Below are 24,410 nucleotides of genomic sequence, written 5' to 3'. Positions count from 1 at the left end.
GTATATCGGTTTTTAAACCATATTGGTATTCTTATTGTCATTGTAATTATTGCTGCTAGTTGTTAGAATATATTTTACAATTATCATAAATGCTATTCATAAGTTTAGTTGTTTGTATAGTACCACTATTGTTTTTGTCATGTTTTATTGTTATTACCAAAGTTTTCTTATCTGTTGTATTGCTTTGCATTTGTTTTATTACTGAAGTTGATAAAAATAGCATATAGTATGTTGCATTCATTAAGAGATAACTGGTTAAAAGTATTGGAAAAAGTTCTATAGGCGTCTAAGAATAGGTTGAATAGTAATAGTAGTAGCCCTATTAGTAGGCCTAATAGTAATAGTAGTATTCATATTAGCCTACTGTTTTCCTTGCTTACCTCTCCTCTTTTTGTTTGCTTATAGAGACATTTTGAAGAAAAGTGTTTTACACTAACTAACACGGAAAAACGTCGGACTGACAAGTGATGCCATTCCTACTCTGTTTGCTCACAGGCCACCACCTGTCCCTAAAAGAAAAACTGCTTTAAAAATACTATAATCACAAGCCGCAGCTCTTCTACATTCCCCAGCACATGCCAAAACATGGGTAAGGAAATTTTTTCATTAATTTCTATATTCAATTTCTCGTTTATTGCTTATGATATATCAAACTGTGCAACAGATTTTTGCAAAAGTAATTTTATATTACACTCAGTTTCAGTTATTAATTTAAATGTATCTTTTAACAGGTGACTACAAAGAGGTATGGGAACAAAATTGCTGTGTGATTAACAATTGTATTCTTTATACAAGTAGCTCTCTTACACACTCTAACTTTCCTGGCTTACACTCACTTCTATAACATTTTCCCTATTAGCGGTACAGCAGTTATCTTATCAGTTGTTGTGGCCAGTAGAACTTAGCGGCTCAGGTATAAGTTATATGTATGTTTTAAATATCTGTCTAACATACACGCATTTACTAATGAGTTCGATCCCTCATCACCAATGATGATAAATTGCTTGCTGCACATTTTCAATTCACACAGGCAAACGTTTCTCACATTCTATTCATATTGATTTGCAAGTTTATGCCCTGTCCAGAAAGTAACAGTGCTCCCCATTTGCTGATGCTTAAATCTTAAAAGTGACTTTAATTGTCATTATTTTAATATGGCATATTTGGATTTTTAGAAATTGATTCACCGAGTGTCTTAGAATCAGAACTAGCGACGAGTAAGCCTACAACTTGGATCACATCCGAAATCGAGAGCATAGAACGAATGTTACGGAAGAAGCTTAAGAAAGTATGTTATTAGTGAAAATTATCGAAAGCTATCATTTGATATAGATTATTTTAAAAATATAAGCTGATTTACGCTATTATGCATCGAGGTAAGAGCAGTTCAGTCTCATATTGGTATAGAACAGTTAATGGGAGTAATTTTGAGGAAATTTAAGTTATCTGAAACCCTAACATGTATATGTGTGTATATGCTTGTTGAGAATTGTGATTGATCGCACTTTGATAACACGCAGATCTATAATGTTGTTGTTGATTATTTTAATATCAACTTGCATAGTCAATTACTCAATAGGGTCAGTAGTGGTAGTCAAGAACATTTTCAACAATGTAGCCACTTGTTTAATTTTTGCAGGTCCAACAAGAATATAGGGCTACCTTAGAAAACTCCAAACCCATGAAACGGCTCTCAAAAAGTTGTTTAATAGGGATCAACTTGTTGCTCTTCAGAGACATTCAACTAGAGGATTGCAATGGCAACTCCATACAATAAAGAAAGGGCTGAAGTTGCGGTTTACTTGTGAGTCCACAGGTTACAATCATCTCTTGTATTCAGGAATGCCTCTTCCGTCTGTTAGGACACTGCAAAGACGACTTCAAACTATCTGCTTTGAGCCAGGAGTTCTCACGACTGTTTTTCAGTACATGAAGAAAAAAGTGAGCTTGTGTAATAAAGAGTTATCTAATGTTTATTTTCAATTTTATGTTTATCATTTGTTTTGCTAATCGCTCTTTTTATATTCTGATGTCTTTGCGGATTATACTGCATTTACAAGCTCCTTTGATTTAGACTGCGAGTATGAATGAGAGGGGTCGACAGTGTTGCCTTGTTTTGGATGAGATGGAGATTATTGAAGCCCTTGAGTACGATGCTAGCATCAGCTCCGTAATAGGAGAAGTGACATTACCTGGCCATAGTGGCCTTGCGAGTCATAGTTTAGTGGTTATGCTTGGAGGTTGGTGAGGTTAATTTCTTGTTTAATTCATTTATTACTTTCCTCTTTGTGTCTGCAGCTTTACCACTAATATTACATGTACTTCGAATCCAAGTGTTGGCTGTATCTCTGCAGGAATTACTGAAAGATGGAAACAAATTGTTGCATTCCATCTCACTGGTAAATCTATTTCCGGGGACAGTCTAGCTTCTCTTATTATTGATCTCATAACACATGCAAGCGGTATTGGTCTGAAAGTTGTTGCTGTTACTTCAGACATGGGGTCAAGCAACCAAGCGATGTGGAAAATTGATATTGATATGCCATTGATATTGAATATTGATATGCCACATGAGCAGTGCCCACTTGTCATCCTATATTGCAGAAACTAGTGAGGAAGTTTGTGAATGTTAGACTTCATATTTTATGTAAAAACATACCTCCACCTCACAGTCAGTGCAGTTTGCTAGCAAAAGCATGGCCATGCGAACACTAGCTCAGAATATTCATCATTAAGTGTTGTTGAAATTTGAAGCTTTCTGTATTTTTACCGTACTCATTCTTGTTGACTAGTATAATATGTATATATGTTATAAACATGTGTAAGTCAGCCATTGCACAAAAATACTACGTTTGCGTACCTTATACTATAGTACTAGTACAGCTTAGCTTCTTTGACTTGTTTATTCGAAGTTAATAATTTTTATTGTAACATTACTATGAAAGATTTTCTGTGTAGTATAATATGCCCTTTTAGTGTTGAGTTTTTATTATGGAAAGTTGTTCAATTTTAATGTTGTACTTCATACTTCTTGCACGTTTAGTTAAAATCATTGTCCGTAATAAATTTGCGGTTGTCCATTAATTTGCATAAAACAAGCCTGTTTATAATTTTTATGAACAAAAAAATTGGCAAGTGATGATATTATAAATATAATTATCATTGTGAATACATTAAATTGTTTGTTTGGCCGCCCAATGTTGTGAAATTGCAAGTAAACACAATTTAGCTAAGACATTCTAGTGCAGATAATAGGAGTTATTTACTATGAAGTAGCAGAAAACCTGTAAATATGGAGTTGTCACTTTTACAACTGCTATGTGAGTTAGAGCAAAACCTGAGCTTTCTTGTGGTATACTTGATAGTGCTCTAAGGTTACCCAAAGTAGTTTTATTAACTGATAAACAAAGATAGGTAAGAGCAGTCCACAGTAATTCAATATAAATGTAGGCGTGGCTGATGTTTGTTTGGAACTTTCGACGCATTTGTATAAGCTCTGTTGATGGCGTAACTCTCCCTATACGACACTGAACGCGATGTAATATAAAAATAAAAATGCTATTATTTAATATTTAAACGTGTTTTATGAATTTTCATACAGTGTTAGGGCATTCACAAGACAAATAAGATTATATTGAGTGAGAATTTTTAATAAAAACCAATTCGTTCATTAGTAAACAAGAAACAATTTTTTTTTTCATTAGTCACTCATAATTTGATTAGAACAAACATGTAAGCTTTATCCTGAACGAGAATAGCTTCCATGCACAACTGTTGTTGCTACATTTAAGTTACTTGATTGTTTGCCATGGTTTTTTATTAAGCAAGCCGTACTGCGAGCCAAAAACAGATAGATAAGCAAATACATATATCATGATGAAATGGAGTACTAAGCAGAACAGCTATATTTTATTTGAACAAACGTAGGCGTTGTTTTTATTTGCAGGAAGGTATGATTAGCAAAGGAAGTTTATAGGTAAACACAGTAATAGGGAAAAGATGAAAATATGAGTGTTTGAGATCAATAGTTATTGGTTGACCTGCATTAGGTACAAATAGTGCATATATTCACTTGAGTATTCTTATTCCTTGGTAAGGTTGTGAAATTGGCTATGTTTCAGCATATGAGGTAGAGCTATAATCGAATGTAAATGATGTACCTCATTATTCTTGGATACCTTGTGCTGGGTTCGCTGAACGGTTTACTCTGAGTGGCCAGCTCTCGTGGTGAGCACACAATTAAAATGGGGAACCCTTATAGTGAGCACTTACATTACCGTAATACATTCGTGAAATCAAAGTATTCTGATGATTTCACCATGCTTCATCAGACCCCCAAAGCAGGAAGAGTCTACCCCTGATTTAGACGTTTCTGTTTTACAGTTTTTTCGCCTTACGATGTGAAACATCATAAGGCGAAAAATGTTTCTCCATCTTGTCTCTCCACCTCGTTTTTCTATCTTGTCTCTCTATCCTGTTTTTCCACCTCGTCCCTCCATCTCGTCCCTCCACCTCGTTCCTCCACCTCGTCTCTCCACCTCGTTTCTCCATCTCGTCTCTCCACTTCGTTTCTCCACCTCGTCTCTCCACCTCGTCTCTGCATCTTGTCTCTCCATCTTGTCTCTCCACCTCATTCCTCTATCTTGTCTCGCCATACTGTTTTTCCACTTCGTCTTTCCCTCCTATCTCTCTACCTTGTCTATCCAGCTCGTGTCTTCACCTCGTCTCGCCTCCTCGTTTCTAGCTTACCCACATTTCATGATTTTACTTGCTTCTTTTTTTGGTAGAATCAGATAAAGATCCTGCCGCTGTCATGTCAGTACAGGTGAAGCAGGTGTTAAGAAAGCAGATGAACTCGCTCTGAAAGGTATACCAGCGACCCGTAGAGAAGAAAAATCTAAAGACATCACAGAAAAGGTAATTTTTTAAAATAAAATCCAAAGGGTAGTTACAGTTGAAATTGTCACAATTGGAAAACTCAACAATGCGTGTGTTATACTTTAGAGTGAACCTTTTTGTGCTATTTTACATTGGTGTCATAACTTTCACAAGCTGCATACTTTATAACTCATATACTCAATAATAAACTAGTTTTTTCCTTGCAACTTATTTGTTGCTAGCGTGGGGTTTGCTCTCTCAGTGAGCTCAATTTTTAAGTGTTAAGCAAGGTCTGCTTGTGTGGTGGAGTTCGCTACTCTAAAAAACCGAAATGGTTCATGTAGGAATTTGGTGAGCTATCACATGGTAATGTGATTGGCATATCATAGGCAGAAACATTTTACTCTTAAGGTGAGAATGCTATTTTTAATGCCGACAAATTTTTTTGCTTCTGTCAGTAACTAGTACTAGTAACTAGTACTAACTACTTATACTCAGAGTCTTGGTACTGGTAATGGCAGCCATTACTTTGATGTTTCGCGAGTTGTTGGAACTTACAGTACATGTACCCTAATTCACCGTAGTGTATTGCATATTTCGGAGTTACTTTCTCTTGCACAATTGGTAGGTGAAGGCAAGTAAACTGTATGTAAAGAGTAAAAGGATAGCTGTCTATGTGCCGATGCCAGATGAGGTGGATACCACCTACTTACTCAAGGACATTTTTGACAGCAATAAAACATGCTTCATTCCAAGGTATGATAGCTGCAGCAGAGATATGGAGATGCTGCAGTTGTACTCGATGGCTGACCTCGCTGCCCTTCCCAAAACAAAGTGGAATATCTCGCAGCCAGAGGAAGATGCTGATACACGTGAAAATGCTCTCGAGTCTGGTGGGTAGATTCTAGATTGTTCCAGATTGTCTGGCAAGTAGTATTTATTACATTACGGTCGACCATCATTTGTTTAGACTAATGCAGAATGGGCTATGTCCGGACATTGAAAGCTTATTGCTGTACTGTACATTGCACATTCTATATTATCTCGGACACTAGGCTACAAATTTTACCATGGAGAGGGAAACTCCGAAAATAAATATCCACTCTAAATGGTTAATAGCAGTAATAGTAATAAAGGAGACATACAGTACAACTCTCAGGCATGTGCGTTGTTCTCTTCATCTGTCACGAGAGACACCGAGCCTGTCAATGGTGTTATTCTTTGGACAGACACGATGGATAATTGTTCGAATCGCAGAGGTTGTTTGTACAAGTTGAAAATTTGGGGAAGTTAATCTCGAAGAAGCGCGGGTCAACTGTACTAAGTTCAAGCATGTTGTGATTATTTATTGTGCAGTAGCAAAGTTGATTTTATAGGGAACTGCGATGGTCCTTGAGGCGTGAAATCGCCTTATCTGTAAACAACGGGTTGGGTTTCATCTTTGAAAAAACCACTTGTGGTGACAGGAAATTCATCCAACCTTAAATTTGTTCCTCTGCTAAATAAACAATGCACATTAGTCACAAAAAGGAATTTACCAGAAGAGAGTAATAACAGTCTATTTATAAAACTTCATACATGGAAAGATTTTGGTTCCTCCTTCAGTTGTGCTATAGGATTTTGACATGAAATTGGAGCAACGTTTGCCTTAAACTGAATTTAGCTAATGAAATCTTTGTTAACTGACCAGCTGTTTGGCGTTTGTATTTTTAAAGCCTTATCAGCTTATCGCCTTATCCATCCTACATTTATGGGCTCTGCACACGCTTGTCTATTGTTGGTTCAGGAGTTGTCTTATCATAATAAATGGTTGGATATTGGAATTAACTGGTGTTCCAAATTTCACCTTAGCACAAGGTTCAGTTGGCTTGCAGTGTTTCAATAGGTTTTAGGTACTCTATTATTGTTGATAAAAAGTAGATGTAGGAGTAGACCTTGAAGAAGTCTGGTTAGTGCCTCCTGTTCACTAGTACACACATGTGTCTCTCAGCAACTAAGGCAACATTTGGAAGTTTTTTTCTGCTGTCACGTTGTTAACAAACACACTGATTAGATGAGATTTAAACTTATTTTTCACGTAAGTTAGAGTTAATGAGTGAAGGTCATATCGGTGTCAGATTGGGTAGATGTTAGTGTACACTGTACAGATATAATTTTGTATTAAATGTGTGAGCAATCCTTCGAAGGTCGAGTATGGTGCGGTTTAGCTAACCGCAAGTAGAGATTGTGCGTGTTTTTAAGAGTAACGTTACACAAACAATAGCTCTGTGGTCTTGACTGAACATGTCTGAGTCTGGTGTCAAGGGAACCTTAATGACTGGAGACACGGGCAGTTGGAGATAGCAATTTATGGTTGGACGTCATTCCTGTCACCAGTGACCTTTTTTGGGAATCAAACCCTAATCTGTTGATGGCAGGGTCAGGCGTTCTAGACCTAGATCGCTAGGCCTCGGCCACTCAATAATTAATGCAATTATTATATGTTCAGTGCATTGCATAGCAACACAATCACTACCTCACTTACAGACACCTAAACTCTACCTCAATAAACTTCTATAAACACATTCTGCACTCTTTAGGTGGTTTAGATTTGGTGCTCATGCCAGGACTCGCTTTCACACAATCAGGAAAAAGATTAGGCATGGGCAAAGGCTACTATGACACGTATCTTCTGCGACACAAGAAGCTTTTAGACTGCTACCCCATCACAATACTGCCCATGTCTGACAAAACACTGTATCTCATAAATTGCAAACTTTCGGTAAATGAGCAAAACGTGTTTAGCATCAGACACGGCCTATGGTTGCTCGAGCCTAGTAAAGTTATATACCATTCTATCCAGAAGAGTGCACTCTACTCACTGAACATTCTTAAAATTTGGTCCAAACTCTTCTTTTGCAAAAAAATAGTGATAAATTGTTTTGCCCGACAATCACTAATTGCTGTACTTTATCCCCATTGTCTAACATAACAACGCATCACTCTGATGCAGTGTTTCTCCAGACAATTAGCTATTTATTAGATGATGAACATAACTGACACAACACTTTATATTTACATTTAATGGTTTGATACAGCTTACTACAGACCAAATTCATGTACAACTATTTATTTTCAACAATTGCGATGTAACATGAAATAATTTGTAATGAAAATGATAATGAAACACAAAAAATAACTTGCAATTCTAGTTCTGCAGTTTGTCGTACAATGTGGTACAAAATCTATAGTTTGTCATGCCACGTTGTGCACTTTTTTAAACTGTGTTTTCAACAATCATCTAATGCATGTAGATCACGGTGTGTCAGCAATTAGTCATCCTGTGAGATAAGATCGGGTACATCTGAAGCATTAAGGTTGCACCAAAATCTATGTCTATTCGTTGGCATCAGTGGGCAGAGTTTCGCAACAATGTCAGTTTTCTTCTCAGCAGTAATGCCTCTTGGCCTCTCTCTCATCATTAGTAGTTCGTCAGTTAGACTGTGCTTTTTTTTCAAGAAATCTAACTCTTGAAACTGAGATTGATCGTGCGATTTTTTGAGCCAAACTGATGAGCTGTTCTTTCGAAACTGAATCACTCTGCATTCAGCTAGGCGGGGGCAATCTTTACTTAACTTTGCTTGACTTTGTCCTCCGACAAAGCGACGAAAATCTTCATTGACAGGAACCAGCACTGATGTTTTCGAAACCCTGCTCGCACACTCTATGAAGTCATTAAAGTTGTATACATTTTTCATTGCCTTCATTTCTCTTTCTACACCAGCATGCACTGTGTCTGCTGACATGAAGGTGTGCCCAGCCTCAAGGTACTTGAAGGTGACTGTGTCAGCTTGCATCTTTCCAGAATTCATAAGACTTACCATCACAGTTATTAAATTCCAATTTTTGTTCTGCGCAGCACAATTGTCCATAAAATAAACAATATCATCATAATCTCGATTGACTTCCAGTGCTTTCATGTACATAGATGTTATCTCTTCACATCTTCGTCCAGCCAGACCTTCATGCCAGTCAACACATATGCTTTTTGGCTCTGGACAAATATGCTTTCACTGGTGCAAATGTTTCATTGAAAGCAATGATGCGTTTTGTGAAGCATACCGTTTTAACACCTGGCAATCTTGGCAGCATTATGACCTTTTGTAAGTCAATGCTTCGAACGATTTTGCCTTCCTTTAATTTACTACTCTCATTTTTGTATTCACTCCTGGCCAGTGTGTATTCTGCCTTATGTTTGGCTTTTCTCTCGCACAAGCTACAGTCAGTTCTACAGATATTGGTGCTCTCGTCGGTGTCATGTATCCCAACATCCAATTCCAGGCACAACTCACATTGCTCCTCTCCTAATTTCACACAAGAGATGTTGAGCTTCCGTATATGTCGGCAATATGTTTCGTACGAACATCGGTTGTGTGGATAGCGTTGAATGAAATTTGAATGCATTTCTTTCTCTGTTAGTTCATTAGGCAGATAAAACCTATTTGGTGCGGGTGATCGACGGTAGTGCGATATGCAAGGACTGTATGACCGTATATGTGATTTTATGCGCTCAACATCCGCTATCAGTCAAAGCATGGTGAGGAGTGGTTTTGCCTCGCTTGTCGGGTGTTGGGGCCAACAGGTATGGATCTGATTTTAGGAGCTCTTGTATGACAGAGCTGAATGTAGGATAACCGAAAGTAGCTAAGAAAAAAGCTTTGCAAACTTGGACTTTACTTCCATCGTCGGCTATTAGGTTGTACTTCACAAACCAAAATCTGGAGGTACCTGAACCTTTTGTAGGTTGACTATCTAGCAAGCTCCACAACACTCCTTTTCGGTCATTGTAGCATTTTTTCCAAAATTCCATCCACACTGCAATGCGGTGCCGCTGATTTAGTTTTTAACCACATTTGTCTTTACAAGCACAGGGAGGTCGGAGTGGGTATTTTCGGATGTTTCGTTCATATTTGACTTGCTCAGAACGGATTTTCTTAGTTGAATTTGCATCTTGAGATTTGGCTGCTGTAACACAAGCCAACATATAATTAGCTGAAGTAAAGAAGATTCAACTTAATTGTATGTATGGTAGACTTTATATAATAGAAAGAAAAACCCTCGCAGTGTAATTTGAGTAAACTTACCATCAGCGGAAGAGACACCACTTTGGGCTGTATCACTGAAAGATCGTTTGTGGTTTACAGATATATTTGAATATGCCATGTTCATGGAGCTGTGTAGTTGACTACTCGAGTCACATTTACCAACTGACATGGTACAGGAAAAAATTAAATATTAGTATTGTGTGTTTCTAACAAGCTTCAAATTGACACCTAAAAGTCTCTTCATCACCAGGATTGGTGTCTGGAATCTTGTATCGAACCAGTACGGGTAATCTTATCAGTCCCTAACGTGATAGTTCTAACTGAAAGCAGTTAACACAATCGGTTAACAGTTAACACAACAGTTAACATAGTGAGTGCGTTATGATGCATTGTTTTGTCAGACATAACGTCTTGACGCAACAGTGATGCGTTGTTTCACCAGGGTTGAAACTACCCTAATGAATGATTTTTGAGTCAAAATATTTTGGGACAAGATAGAGAACACTATTTAGATGTGAAATATGTAAAAAAGTGAAAATTTTTGAGGTACAGTGTTTTGCCAGACATGGGCAGAATAGCCTTGTCCTTCGCGGAACAGATACAAGAGCAGGTACCCACAAGTGAACACGATGTCCGCCTTGATTATGTTTTCTCTGATAAACTCCAATAGTCCGACGCCTCCTCCAGAGGTGAGACTCAGGGCAATGCTTGCTTAAAGATGCGATCACATCGAATTTTAGGAGATTTTTATCAAAAAGTATAGATATTTTTCTATCATTTGAGATTTTGTTTGATATTTCACGGGGTCTAACTGCCAGGATGGTTAAAGATTAAAATCGACCATACTTTGATCTCTGTTAAACATTCAGATGAAAACGATGTGTTCAGACTTTTTGCAAAATGACATCAATAGTTGCGCGGCTGCCTGTTCCTCTCGTTATTGACATAGGCTATTGCATTCAAGTTACAATGTTACGCATCTCTCTTAACATATATTTTATTTAGCATATGCTCATGATTGTAGAATAAAACTTCAGATATACTCTCAAATACATTTCTATAGACGTATCAAGTGATTTACAAATAGGTTGGTTAAGATTTGACTCATTATTTTCCTCTGAGTGCTGTGTAATCATGTACCTGATGCTGAGGAGACCGATTATGCCATTTTTGGGCGTGCCTTTGTTTCTGAGCATTCTTACCATGATCAAGTTTTGTCGATTTTAATCTTGAAACATCCTGACAGTTAGAACACCTAAAATCACAAGCAAAATTTTAAATGATGGAAAAATATCTATACTTTCGGATAAAATCTACTAGAATTTGATGAGATCACATTTTTAATGGAACAGAGATGGCTGGATAAAATAACTGATTCCTTTAATAACTTTTAATTTGTATTATTATATTATTTCTTTCAATTATATTTGCTGATAAGAATGTGCTTATATATTATAAACAAACAAATGCTTTTGTACATCACTTTGACCCGTCATATCTGCAATATAGTTTATAAACCGTATCTTACTGGCAGACCATAGCATATCGGTTAACATCTTATAGGCTGAATAGACAAAAAATATCTTAAAATGCATGTTAATCACAGTTATACAGTGTAAATGTTGAGTGAACTGCTTGCGTAGTTATTATAAATTGTGGAGCAAGGTGCGTGTTATACGCTACCCTCGTATTGACACAGCAACTACGATTGTAATAAAAACGATCAGCACCACAGGGACACCGACTATCAGGCACCACTTGAGTATCTTCTGTTTATCTGCCTTATCAGCCATCTTGGTTAGGTCTTTTGTTACACCATCAGATCTACGATCTGGCATCTGTAGACAAGTACATAGAATGGCATCTGTAGACAAGTACATAGAATGGCATCTGTAGACAAGTACATAGAATGGCATCTGTAGACAAGTACATAGAATTGCATCTGTAGACAAGTACATAGAATGGCATTCTGCTCCATAATTTTTATGTACAACATATTGTTCAATCACAACAAAGTTCATCTCAAACTAAAGCTTATGTGCCACCTGTCACACGTGTCACCTGTCACACGCATCATCTGACACACCTGTCAATATGACACATGTCACCAGTGGAGCATTATAAAGTTATAGTAATCATTTAAAGATGAGCCAAACATTCTAGAAACTTTAAACAGAATAGTAGGAACCAGCATTTTGCGATGTCTCTCTCCGATATATGGTGGAGCTTATTGACTCTCTGTTGTAAACTATCCTCTCTGAATAGTCATAAAATATATGCAACTTTTCGAAAAACTAGACACTGCAGATGGTATTCCTTGAGAAGTTTACCTGGATTTTAACGTCCTCGCCCTTCACTGCCACGGATGGCTCAGGTTTCTTCTGCGCTGTAGGGGACTGCATAGTTCTACTACTGGACCATGGCCTGCCCTTGTCAGTTGTATTACTGCTTGATCGTCGTGCTGGAGATCTGTAATTACATGTAGGGTTGAAATAAAGAGAAGACAACTGAGTATTGCCGCTTTATCATGGGATACATACAGTCGATCTTTAAGACACCATACTCCCATGTTGCTTGGTAAGCTACCATTAACTGTAGCTTTTTCTTACCACAACTGTGCAGGCTGTTTTGAACTTCAAAATTATTTTCCCTTGACATTGAGTTTTGTATGTACATAACATACAACATGTACATAACATTGTATACATGTACATATGTACGTTGTTTGGACTTATATACCCTTAAAATTATAGCAAAAGGCTTTTTTCTTGAAATAAATTACCTTTCCATGTCACACACCAGGGTCGTACATCCTAATTTGCTTATCACACTGCTTCCTGTTGCTGCAGTGTGGTAATTTGTACTTAACGCTGCTCTTAGAATAAGGCTTGGCTTGTCTCACCTTGACCGATCAAAGGATGAAGAACGACTCTGTCATCCCTGACTTCCTCTCTGACTTCCCCTCTGGCTACTCCTGCCTGAAGACCGTCGTTTGTCATTTCTCGCTGGTTTTATTCCTACTGGTTTCACTATAGAAAACGGATCAGAAGTCGATCCTTTCTTTTTTCTGCTTGAGCCGCTGTCCGCACTGTCTAATTTTTCATAGTCTATCACTTTTTTAGGAATTGACCTTGATTTTTCATTGTGTTCGAAGCGTGCTGTTCTTCCACTTGCTGTTCGTTGAAAGTCTCCACTCGTAGCGAGCGATTCAGCGTCAGATATGTCAGTGTTTTGACTTTTCAGGATGCTTTGCGGCATAGATTTGCTTCTATCAATCGGACTAGCTATACTGGAGTCATCTTTACTCACAAAGCCACCATTTATTTCAGCAAGTTTTTTCCTTCGTAAGCTTGCTCTGGGTTGAACTCGCGGAGCATCTGTGAATGACGGAATGGAAGCTTCGCTCATCGTTTCGAGTTCATCGCCACTGGAGGGCGTTGGAAGATCGTCACTCGCTAAATTTTTCGGATGTACCTCTCCATACATTTGCCTCACTTGCCGCTGCACGATACGTGGAGGAGCTTGTGGCTGAAATAGTTCTCCTCGATATCGGCTGTCACTTTCACCTGCTATAGATTCTCTGTCTGTGTCACCATAGCTCGTGGTTGAGCCAGTATACCTCGCCCTTCCGCTGTACATTCCCGAGTCACTCTCTGGCATAAAGCGCTGATGATATGGAAGTTTACTGGGGTCTAGTAGGTGTGGCATGGAACTTACGCTTTCTGCCAAAGATGATATCTAAAAAAATGTTATAGTGGAGATTGTATATGATGGATATTCTGTTGGTCACTCTACGTATGCTCACTGGATTAGTTGTATGTTTGCCTTGTTTTGAGGCAAACATTCTCCTTTCATACATAAAGCTTTGTAAGAAAGAGACAAAAATGAGAAATAGCATAATTTCAAGAAATCCCCACATTTTTATAATTATTCTAAGGAGTTATTTTTTCTTTAATGATTTGAAACAATTTCTGACAGTGTTATAGCTAAAGATGCTCCTTCATCGCTGGTCGATGTATGAAAAGCCCTTTTAAATTTTCTCAAGTTCTATACTAATGTTAGACACCATGTTGTTAGTAGGATGCTTTGGTGTTGTTTGGCTAAGCCATAGGCTGTGCTAAGCATTGCTGATTCGCATTGATGCCAAATATATGGAAACACACATTCTTAGCATGAATATTCATTTCAGACACATCTGCAGACTGAATAAATACTAGTATATTTACCACTTCATCGTTTGTGTTAAAATAAAACCCTTCGTATTGGTTTCTAGCATCATGGTTGACTAGTAGCTATACCAGTTGAGGGAGTTTACAGAACATTGAGCTAGTTACTGCTGCTAGTAATTCAAAGATTGTTAAGTTGTTTGTAGTATGTATTATATATAAGACAGGTGAGAGTTCAGGATGTGTATGTGTGTACATTTGACTGACTAAACAATAACTGAACACAAAATAGTAACAGCAAAGCAGGATAATGATAGGATTATTATAGACCATAGCTATACAGGATAATACAGGATAATAGACTAGCTATACAGAATAATACATGACAAGAGACTAGCTATACAGGATAATACAGGATAATAGACTAGCTATACAGGATAATACAGGACAATAGACTAGCTATACAGGATAATACAGAATAGCTATACATGATAATGACTTCATAACAAAAATAAAAGTGGAATTCATTAGAAAATATAAGAACTTTTCCATCGCAGATAGCCTGTGACCTTACGACGGCAATTAAACAAGACCCCAATTAAATAATTTAGCGACCAAAGCGTGAGATAATTTTATCCCATGCATAGGATTTCATGATGCAATATCATTTGTGTCAGCCCCTCCTATATTCCTAGTTTTTACCTCAATAAGTTAGTGTAACATTTGGCGGACACTGTGGGCTCAAAATCTGTCAAGTCACATGACCTGTGATCCCCGCTGATATACGCCCCGGACACAGTCTTAACTAGCTACAGTGAGAGTTAGGGATGTTTTGTTCCTGATGAAGATGTCTGAGTTAAAAATATAGAAGCTGATTTTGCACTAGCTACAGTGCAATTAACTGTCATTGTAGCAACTAGTTACAGTGAGAGTCTTAACTAGCTGCAGTGGGATGTTTTGTTCCTGATGAAGATGTCTGAGTTAAACATATAAAAGCTGATTTCGATAATTATCCGATCCACTGATGCTCAAAAACCTACCCTGGTACAGATATTCTGTTGCACGATTGGATGGTTATTTTAATACAAATATTACGTATGTATACTTTATTTTTATATTTTATCGCATAAAATATAAATAAAGTATAAATTCTTTCATTCGTTAGTATTTATGAAAGAATAAATAATTAAATTTTAATTAATTACATAATGCTAATAAAGAAAAGTATTACAAAAAATTCTTTGCCTTTGATTGGTTGGAATTATTTTTATCACTCTAATTACGGAAATACAAAACATATAATCTATATCCTAAATGAAACAAAAAAGTTGTACGCTGAGCTTGTCAGATATGCTGCCCAGGTATTAATTATTTACCAATTACCCCAGATCACGTTCTATATCAAAGTGGTGAAAAGTTGTAGTTTATCATATTTGTTAGTAGGAAAGATAAGATTCTATTACCACGATCAGTAGTGGATATGTGGAGGTAAAAATGTCTCAAGCTTTAAATTTATTTAAGAAGATATCAGTCAGTCCTGATTCAGGTGCATGTATTTGATTTCTATATTTGTACCGATACCAAGATCAGGACATCTCTACCTCTTAATAATCAGGGCTGGGTAATAACAGGAAAATTCATGAATTGTTCTCCAAATGTCTAAATCAAATTATCAAATATAATATATTATTAGAAATATGGATCAAGCAGACCCTCAAACAAGTTCTGTAGACAGCCCTATGACTAGAGGGTACATAGGTCACTTTTCATGCCTCAATTTGGAAACAAATAATGAAAAAAATGATTCTTGGCATCACATCTTGTAAGTAGCAATGTAAATTGTCTGTGATGCCAAATGCCTGCATAAATTTTCAGTAAGATTGCATTTTCTCTATTATATATCAACGGATCAACACACAAGCATGACAACCATTGGTCCAAATTTAATTAATACTGAAAGACAATAAGAGAGAGCATGACAGATTCTTACTTCAGAAATGGAGTTATCTGCTGTATAACCATTTGGTGTGTTAGAATTGAGGGAAGACAATCCAGGGCTGACTAGCTCTTGATTTGTCCCCTGCGACTGTTCCCTTGGCTGACTTATATTGGACCTGTTCCTCGCCGTGGGTCGTGGTGCACTCCTCGGTACATAATGTCTCTCAACTATCAGGTTAGATGGGCTCTGCTGATGTTCTGTCATGTTTTGCTTGCTCTATCAGCTGCTGTTATATCTTGTTCAGAATTACATTTCTAAAATATAGGGTAACATTTCACTGAAACTTTAGGAATAAAATAGTGCATCTGGAGAGGCTTGAACCTACGGCTTATAGAACAGGCAGCATTGCGCGTATCCCAACCTTGCGCTGACCTTTACCAATGTCACATATACAGCCGTCAAACCCTTTATATTTGGAGCTATACAATATTATATTGTGTAAGTAAATAGAATGTGCTACATCCGCCGAGCTCTTGAGAAGGTCTCTCTGAACCCTTCAGGTCCGACCGAACAAAGGTTAAGAACAGCTGCCGTAAAGGGGACACTGTTGGAATGATGAGAAAAAACTTGCTAAGCAAATCATATACATGTCGTTAGCCAAGGAAGTGGTTGACTATATTATCAGCTGGATGTTCATAGTAATCCTATCACCTACATGTAACATGAGCTAATTCTTTGTGAAAGAAACTGGCAAGAGTGGTCAATTACGGCTTGTTCAAACACAAGGAAGTATGGCTGTATGCCATTGTTCGCTCATCGTCTGACTTGTATAAAGCTTCTCTGTGATAGCTGAGTACAGCTGGAAATCAGAGAGGAAACAGGATGTCACGTTATTTTGATGGAGAAAATCATAACTATGTAGGTTTTGAATAGCAGCTGGATTTGATAACAACTTTGATAAGCTGTTATACATGACTTTACGGTTCTATCTCCAGCACACCTTACAGGAACTCATGGCTAATGATTGTTCCTAAGTTTTAACTGGCTGTTCTATTTCAGGAGTATTGTGTACTTCAAGTGCTCAACCTGTCTATTTGCTATGCGTATACATGTATGCTAATGAGGTATTCAGACTGACAGCTCTGTCATGGAGAGCCACAAGAATGTCTTTGGTGTATAAACTAATATATCTTAGCATTTTCTGTCCAAGTTAACTCTTTTACTCCTACAGCAAAATAACATCAGGAAATGCTTGCCACTGCCAGTTTCTACAAATATGGTGTGATTGCTGGAGCGAAAGCACCTAGACGCGCACCACATTCTTTTGAACAACCGTAAATATCCTTTGGATGCTTAAGTTTGTAGAAAACAACGAAAACAAAAATCAAATAGTGTGACTAGTATTTATTTTACTTTTCTATCAAAAGGTGATGTTTTAGAGGTAACCGCTGAGACACACCTGTTGTAGTACACTGAGTCGCTGAGACACACCTGTTGTAGTACACTGAGTCGCTGAGACACACCTATTGTAGTACACTGAGTCGCTGAAACACACCTGTTGTAGTACACTGAGTCGCTGAGACACACCTGTTGTAGTACACTGAGTCGCTGAGACACACCTATTGTAGTACACTGAGTCGCTGAGACACACCTGTTGTAGTACACTGAGTCGCTGAGACACACCTGTTGTAGTACACTGAGTCGCTGAGACACACCTATTGTAGTACACTGAGTCGATGGTGTCTTTCTGAACTAAAAAACAAATAGTTTCAGTGCCAAGCTCTCATTTCTGAGAAGCTTTTTAACCCAGTCTATGTTTCATTCTTCTTTACAAGTGCTTCAGTTTGAGTGTTGTCAGATACTAATGTCCTGTCAACAGCCATTTATCATTTCTCAGCTAGCTTGCCTTCAGTATTTTGGCAACTTCTCAAGAATTAGTAGTGCCATACTATTGATGAAACTTTGGAATTAAACTAAAGACATATCCCGAGCAATCGTAATTTTAGCTAAACTGGAAGTGATGGGATCTAAACATTGTGACGTGATGTTTAGCACATACTCTATATGCAATTGAGAATAAAATTGACAATCGAAAACTTTATAAACTCAGGTCCGTTCCCATTGGTACCCAGGCTGAGAACAAGACCTCTCACACAAAAGATTAGGAAGGGCTAGGAAAGAAGTATGATGAGAAAGCTATTACAAAACTGCTGATCATTAATTTTGTTGTGATAAAAATTCTAAACATATTTCTATTTTTAAACATGAGTAGAAAAAGTATACTAATAACCATCAAACCAACAGAAGTTGTTAGTATGTCTAACCAACCATCCCCATCCAGATAGTACAAATGGAATGCATGGAATGCGAATCAAGAAAAGATTTCTGTAGGTCTAACCTTATGACCTAAATAAATAGAAAATTTTGACTTTCGAACCATTCGAAACATTCGATCCACCAGTGTCAGAATATATACGGTAGGTATAGGAGAAGCGCAGATATAGAGGAGGGTTTTAGTCATACGCAACCTTTAGAGTCGTATCTGTCTGTCTGTCCAAAGCCATGCCAAGAGGTTAGGAGAAGAATGCGTCGGTTGCGTGGGAATCAAACTCCCATATTCGACTTGGCAACCAGGCACACCTCACCTGCCCCACTTTACTACATTGTGGAATTATTGTGGAGATATTTATTACACATGATGATCTCTCACAGCCCAAGAGACTGTCAGGGTACTCGTCTTTACTATGATAAGAGCCATGTTTGTCCGTCTGTCTGTTGGTCAGAGATTAGGAAAAAAATTGCTTTTATCGGGATTAAAACTCAAAGCTTTTAGCTTGGTAAACCAACACTAAACCATTTGCACCAATCAACTGCCTTACTGCATGTCTGAATAGTTGCTCACTTATTTATTACACCTGCTGATGTTCTGTTTTGTTCCGATGATCTCACTATCATCGGACTGCCAGAGTATTAGTAATAATAATATTACAACAAGAACAACCCCTTTTACACAGCTAATATCTGCCATATTATGGTGCCTCGGCACTGACTACCTGCCGAACTTTCCGACTGCTGCCAGTAATTTCCTTGACATAATACCGTAACTACATCTAGGAGCCAGTCTTTACCAGTTATCATCAGTTTCCTTTTTTTTAAGGAAGCAAATTTGTCCATAAAAAACTAGAATAGAAACTACTTTTAAAAATATGGGAAAAAGGAGGTTTTGCCATAAAGCATAAAGGATTAATTGTAAACTTGGTGTAGATAGGTGTATGTTGTCTATTGACAAGAGTGTAGGTTGTGGCAATAACTATACTAAAAACTAAGAACCTAACAGCTCAATTGTGTCGACTCAAAAAAACAGCAAAACTCAATCACCGTGTTTCCATGTTTCGAATGAGTTCGGAGTTGTTTCCACTCCGAATCATAAAAATGGTAAAATCCAAAGCATTCGACACTTCGCTCTGCTGAATTTGTGTGAAAGCATATGCTGTGAGGTTACTTTGACATCATAGACACGCTCACACAACTCCGATTCATTGAAATGGTAAGGTGCAAATCCGTCGACAGCAAGCAATTTCGAACCCATTCGAAGCATGAAAGAACAGTTAATGCTACAAAAACTAGAGTCCAGCTTCTTGTTTTGCCCTTTTATCATAGTATGACCGACCATGACCTCGAACGAAACTCAGTTTATCAGCATGCATACCAACAGCAAGGGGTGAGCTAATCAACAGGAACTAGGAACATGTCTTCCAGTTACAACTTGAAGGAATCTGCTTGGCAAAGAAATGAAAGTTATTGGTACTACTACACTGGTAGTTCCATGCACCATGAAAGATTGCCAGGTGTAATAGTTAACCACACATTTATTCCAAAATGTAGTAAGGCAATTAATTGGGACAGATGTCTGCAAGCCGAAAAGTTGTGAGTTCGAACCCAGTTGAAAACATTCTTTTTTCTAACCTCCAAGCGTAACTTCGGACAGATGAAGTTTAGTACACGGCTCTTATTATAGTAAAGATTGCTGACAAGCTTGTAGAAGAGATAACTGAATCAAAAGCAGGACATCAAGTACCCAGTGGGCTAGTTACAAATAAGGCGCATATCTATAGAAACATTCTAATGTCGAGTGACCAGCGACAAACTGCGCACAACTGATGCATGCAATCGCCATTGTCATCGGAGAACCCAAAAGCGTATGTGAAAAGGACGCAAAGCCCTTGCCCGTTTGTTCTTTATCAGTCTTGTTAACAAATGCTATTAGTATGTATGCTTGCGTAACTTATCGATGGCTCAGTGTTTACAGATAAGGGCCAGTAATAATGCCATGTCCCGAAGCGACTAGCTTGCTTACCTCAATGAAAGACTGTCAACTGGAGCGCAATACCTTTTCACACCAAATCATTTGCATTCAATTGTTGTAGATAGAACTTTGGGCAAAAACAAAAAGCTCTCCCCAAACAGAATCATAGCTGTCATTATTCTTGGTGCTGCTGTGGTTATGCTGCCTCTATAATAGACTGGTTTTCTACTGCTTGTACAATACACAGGCTCTTACTGCTTATATGATAGACTGGTTTTCTACTGCCTGTTAGATACACTAGTTGCCTACTACTCGTTCAATAAACAAGTTTGAGCTACTCAGGCTATGAGGCCAATCTTGTTAAACTGATAAGCGATGAAGTAAAACCTCGAACAGTAGTTAAGGTTGTGTCTCCGGTGGAGATTTCTACAGAAATGGTTTCAAACAAATAAGGTCTCCCTTTGATAGCGAGCTTCATCCCTTCTACACCACCTCTCCTTGTTCACAATTAGTTTTTGCACATCTCATAGGAATAGCTGCAGCTAACAGGTGAAACTGCATGATTGTTGACAAAATATATAACTTTCCTGATGCTGTCTTCTCCGAATAATCTCGAAGGATTCTTGTGAATCTATGCGAGAACCTTCACACCTTCAAACTGATGTCTCCAGGGGGAATTCTTACTAAGTTTCCATAATTTCCATAGTTTCTTACTTAGTTCACAATTACTAAGTTTCCATATAGAGATAGCACAACGATATAGCCCCGTATGGCGCTGCAATGACATCATGGAAACAGCCGTATCACTCTCATTCTGTTGTGATTCAATGTCGCTGTTTGGAAGTGAAACATTCGTGCGCAACCATCTTTGTGTCATATAAATTGTCCTAGCGACCAACGGCATCGTACTCATGTGCATAGGTCTTGTTTTCCTGTCGCTTCATATGTTGAAATGCTCTAATCTAGTCACAAAACCATCGCTCTACTGTAGCGGCCATAGAAACATGGCCTGTTTGTCGGTCCAACGCAACGTCTCAGCACCGGTGTACCCAGGTGTCACTACACTATCTCTGTATGGGAACCTAGTACATATGTGTGTGTGTGCGCGCTCGCGCGTATGAGTCGCATCCGAAATATTGATTCAAAAAGTCTTTGGTCAGAAAGTCTCCATAATTTCCCCTTTTCACAGATCTGTCAAGACTGGTAGCTGAGGACACGCATCAGCCTGCTTAGCTGATACAACTCCCTACCTTATCAGCCTCGTGTATATTTTATATTATCACCTTTGGAACATATGACATTACTGACTAGGTATCTACAGGTCGGCACAAGTACTTCCTCTCTGGCAGTGCTCAATAAAAACAGCTTTCAGTGTGTCGACGCAACGCTACAACTATAATATTTTACTAAGTATGATTTTGCCAGGAAGCAGAGTTATTTTTCACAAGATCATACACACCACCTCCCAGCAAACTAAAAACAGAGAAATTCTGCGCAATATCTTTTTCTTCAGCTCACTGCTTTTTTGTTGTAAATCATATTTAGAAGCTTCTAGATCAAGTTAACGATCAGTATACTGAACAGCCTAGTGTTCCTTCATCTTGGTGTTGTACTAGTCTGTTCAAGAGAGTTTTTACTCTACAATAGTTGGCTTATATACTTACAAAATCTTCAAATACTCCTTGGAACTTTCTTCATCAAATATTTTCCCGAAACATTAAGGCTAAGGCATCATTGTATGTATAGCAACCTGACTTTCATAGCAACTTTCAAAGCTTGAGTTTTAGATGCTCGCTGTCGCTAGTATTTGGGCTGCGTGAATGATTGATTCAGGTATGGGTTGTATAGTCACTCAACCTACTTACTAGGTAAAAGAGTGGAGTAAATGACGCATGCACCCAATCAATAGCAGCTCACCTACTCACAGAAACATACAAACTAACCCTGTTTCTCTTTATTGCTTGGGAATGCCTGCAGTCATGTGATTTGTTTTAAATGTCCAAAATGTATAAGTTGGTCACTGAAAATCCTAACTCGTCAAAGAAAAAAGCTACACTACACAAAGTTGGCAAAAAGATGCCGCGGTAAATAGCTTTGATTAACACTGAATTCATTTGAGACCACCATGAATAACTCCAAGGCTCTGCTGACATTCAGCAATGACACGTGTTGCAGGTGTGCCTCTGAGTAATACTGGTAACCTGGATGTTTTAGTTTAGTAGATTTTTATAGAAGTCAAAACGAATTAAGAACAATATGTAGTTTCTAATCACAGTAAATTATATTTATATAAATACTATAATTGGGCTAAATAGTGGTGTCATGTTTTTAGACTTTTGTTGTTTAGACTTCAGTGTTTTTTTGGATTGTTGATACTGTTTGACTTTTAAAGAGGGCTTTTCCAGTTAGGATGCTGTCCCAAGAAGCGTTATCTTTCTTATTTTTGCTGTCTTGATATCAGTCAGCGTAATCCACCAAAATATGACAACTGTTATTATTGGTAGATGTCTAATATAGTGCTGTAACTATTCTCTAGCACATTTCATCCTCCAATGGCCCGCACTGTTGAATACCTTCTTTACATTTGGAGTTGGCTACTCATTAGCTTTAGGATTTTAATCTAATGGATTTTGGTTTAGCTACTATCATGAATTTAATATCGGTAAAGAAACCATTTTAACCTTCTTAGTTCTTAGTAATACCAACCTTCTTAGTTCTCCTTTCATCTTTCGGGTATATTTGCAAACCCGCCTTGTCAAGGAAAGTCTTTGTTGCTAAAACTTTTTCTCAGTATGTAGGAATGGCTAACATTCCATCACTGGCACAAGAGCTTATGAAAAGGATTTTTAGTCATGTAAACATAAATTTATTGTCAGGAGAGCACCCACTCCCAGTTCCATTGTTATCATGACGCTGATACTTAGTCTAACCTTGCATTCATGAGCCAAGTATTACAATAAATGACATAATAGAGTCACAGATGCTGTAAGCCAATAGCTTTTATGCTTATACTAATCCAACCACATAAGAGAGGAAACAACTCCATCAATAATAACCTCAATGAAGTATGATTGTTAGAAAAGAAGATGAAGCAAGTAGCAATGATAAGGCAACCTTAGGAGTCTACAATGTAATTATGATTGCTTTTAAAAATTTGTATTTCTTTGCAAAATATAAAATTTATACCAAGAAGTTTGGTATTACATGAGTTTTCACACAGCGATAGAGTAGCGATGTTCCCCCATGTGGCACTGCAATGCCAACGTGGAAACAGCCATGTTGCTCTCATTTAGTTGTGATTCAGTGTTGCTGTTTGGAAACTAAACACCCGCGAGATGCGCTATCTTTGCGCCATGGAAACGGCCTCAGCGACCAACGGCGTTGAACTTGTGCATGTGCATAGGTCTTGCTTTTTGGTTGCTTCATATGCTGACATGTGACATCACTCTACTACAGGGCTGTATGAAAACACGAGTGATTTGTCGGCCCAGCATAGCCCTTCGACAACGGTGTACCCAAGTTTCGCCACATTATCTATCGCTGTGTCTGTGTAAAAACTTAGTATATATGTCATTGCCAGCCGTTCAGTCACAGCGCTGCAGAGCTGCATGGCACACGGTATCACGCACATGTGTATAGGTTTCTTGTGATTGGTAGAAGACAACTACCAACTGACATTTATCATGCCTGCTGGAGTGCAATACAGTATTTGTTCAACTTAGTTTGTCAAGGACTGCATAAGATCTGCTTTAACTGCTACAAGGTGCAGCATGTATAACAATAACTGAACTGGAGATGTCATTAATATTATAATTTGTCATGTTTCCCTCATAGCCTCATTTCCTATTAAAGCCGGGATAAGCGGGAGAGTCAATGCATAGTGCAAAAATAACTATGGGGGCAGACAACTTTAATGCAATCTAGAGAATTGTTCTTATGAACCGATTTAAATGTCGAATTGACGCATTTACACATAAGCAGTATGTAGGTCAATGATACAAGGGAAGATTGATTCTTATAGTTACGGGGTCGACTAT

The 24,410-nt window shown here is 37.9% G+C and overlaps 2 protein-coding genes across 2 annotated transcripts; one reads left to right on the top strand and one right to left on the bottom strand.

The window, feature by feature from the left end:
• Positions 1-4,865: 4,865 nt before the first annotated feature.
• Positions 4,866-11,484, top strand: LOC137388202 (5-formyltetrahydrofolate cyclo-ligase-like). Its single transcript, XM_068074706.1, has 4 exons — positions 4,866-4,917; positions 5,507-5,771; positions 7,458-7,614; positions 10,509-11,484. The coding sequence occupies exons 2-4, from the start codon at positions 5,561-5,563 to the stop codon at positions 10,630-10,632; spliced, it is 492 nt and encodes a 163-aa protein (XP_067930807.1). The 5' UTR covers positions 4,866-4,917; positions 5,507-5,560; the 3' UTR covers positions 10,633-11,484.
• Positions 11,485-11,584: 100 nt separating this feature from the next.
• Positions 11,585-22,175, bottom strand: LOC137388850 (serine-rich adhesin for platelets-like). The gene is made up of 5 exons (XM_068075313.1): positions 22,038-22,175; positions 16,119-16,381; positions 12,865-13,700; positions 12,293-12,431; positions 11,585-11,800 (listed from the first exon to the last, which is right to left on the bottom strand). Exons 2-3 carry the CDS (start codon positions 16,329-16,331, stop codon positions 12,897-12,899), a joined length of 1,017 nt encoding a protein of 338 aa, XP_067931414.1. The 5' UTR covers positions 16,332-16,381; positions 22,038-22,175; the 3' UTR covers positions 11,585-11,800; positions 12,293-12,431; positions 12,865-12,896.
• Positions 22,176-24,410: the final 2,235 nt, after the last annotated feature.

This window comes from Watersipora subatra, chromosome 2 (assembly GCF_963576615.1).
Source record: "Watersipora subatra chromosome 2, tzWatSuba1.1, whole genome shotgun sequence".
In the NCBI taxonomy this organism is placed as follows: domain Eukaryota; kingdom Metazoa; phylum Bryozoa; class Gymnolaemata; order Cheilostomatida; family Watersiporidae; genus Watersipora; species Watersipora subatra.
This window is presented reverse-complemented; position numbering and strand designations above follow the sequence as displayed.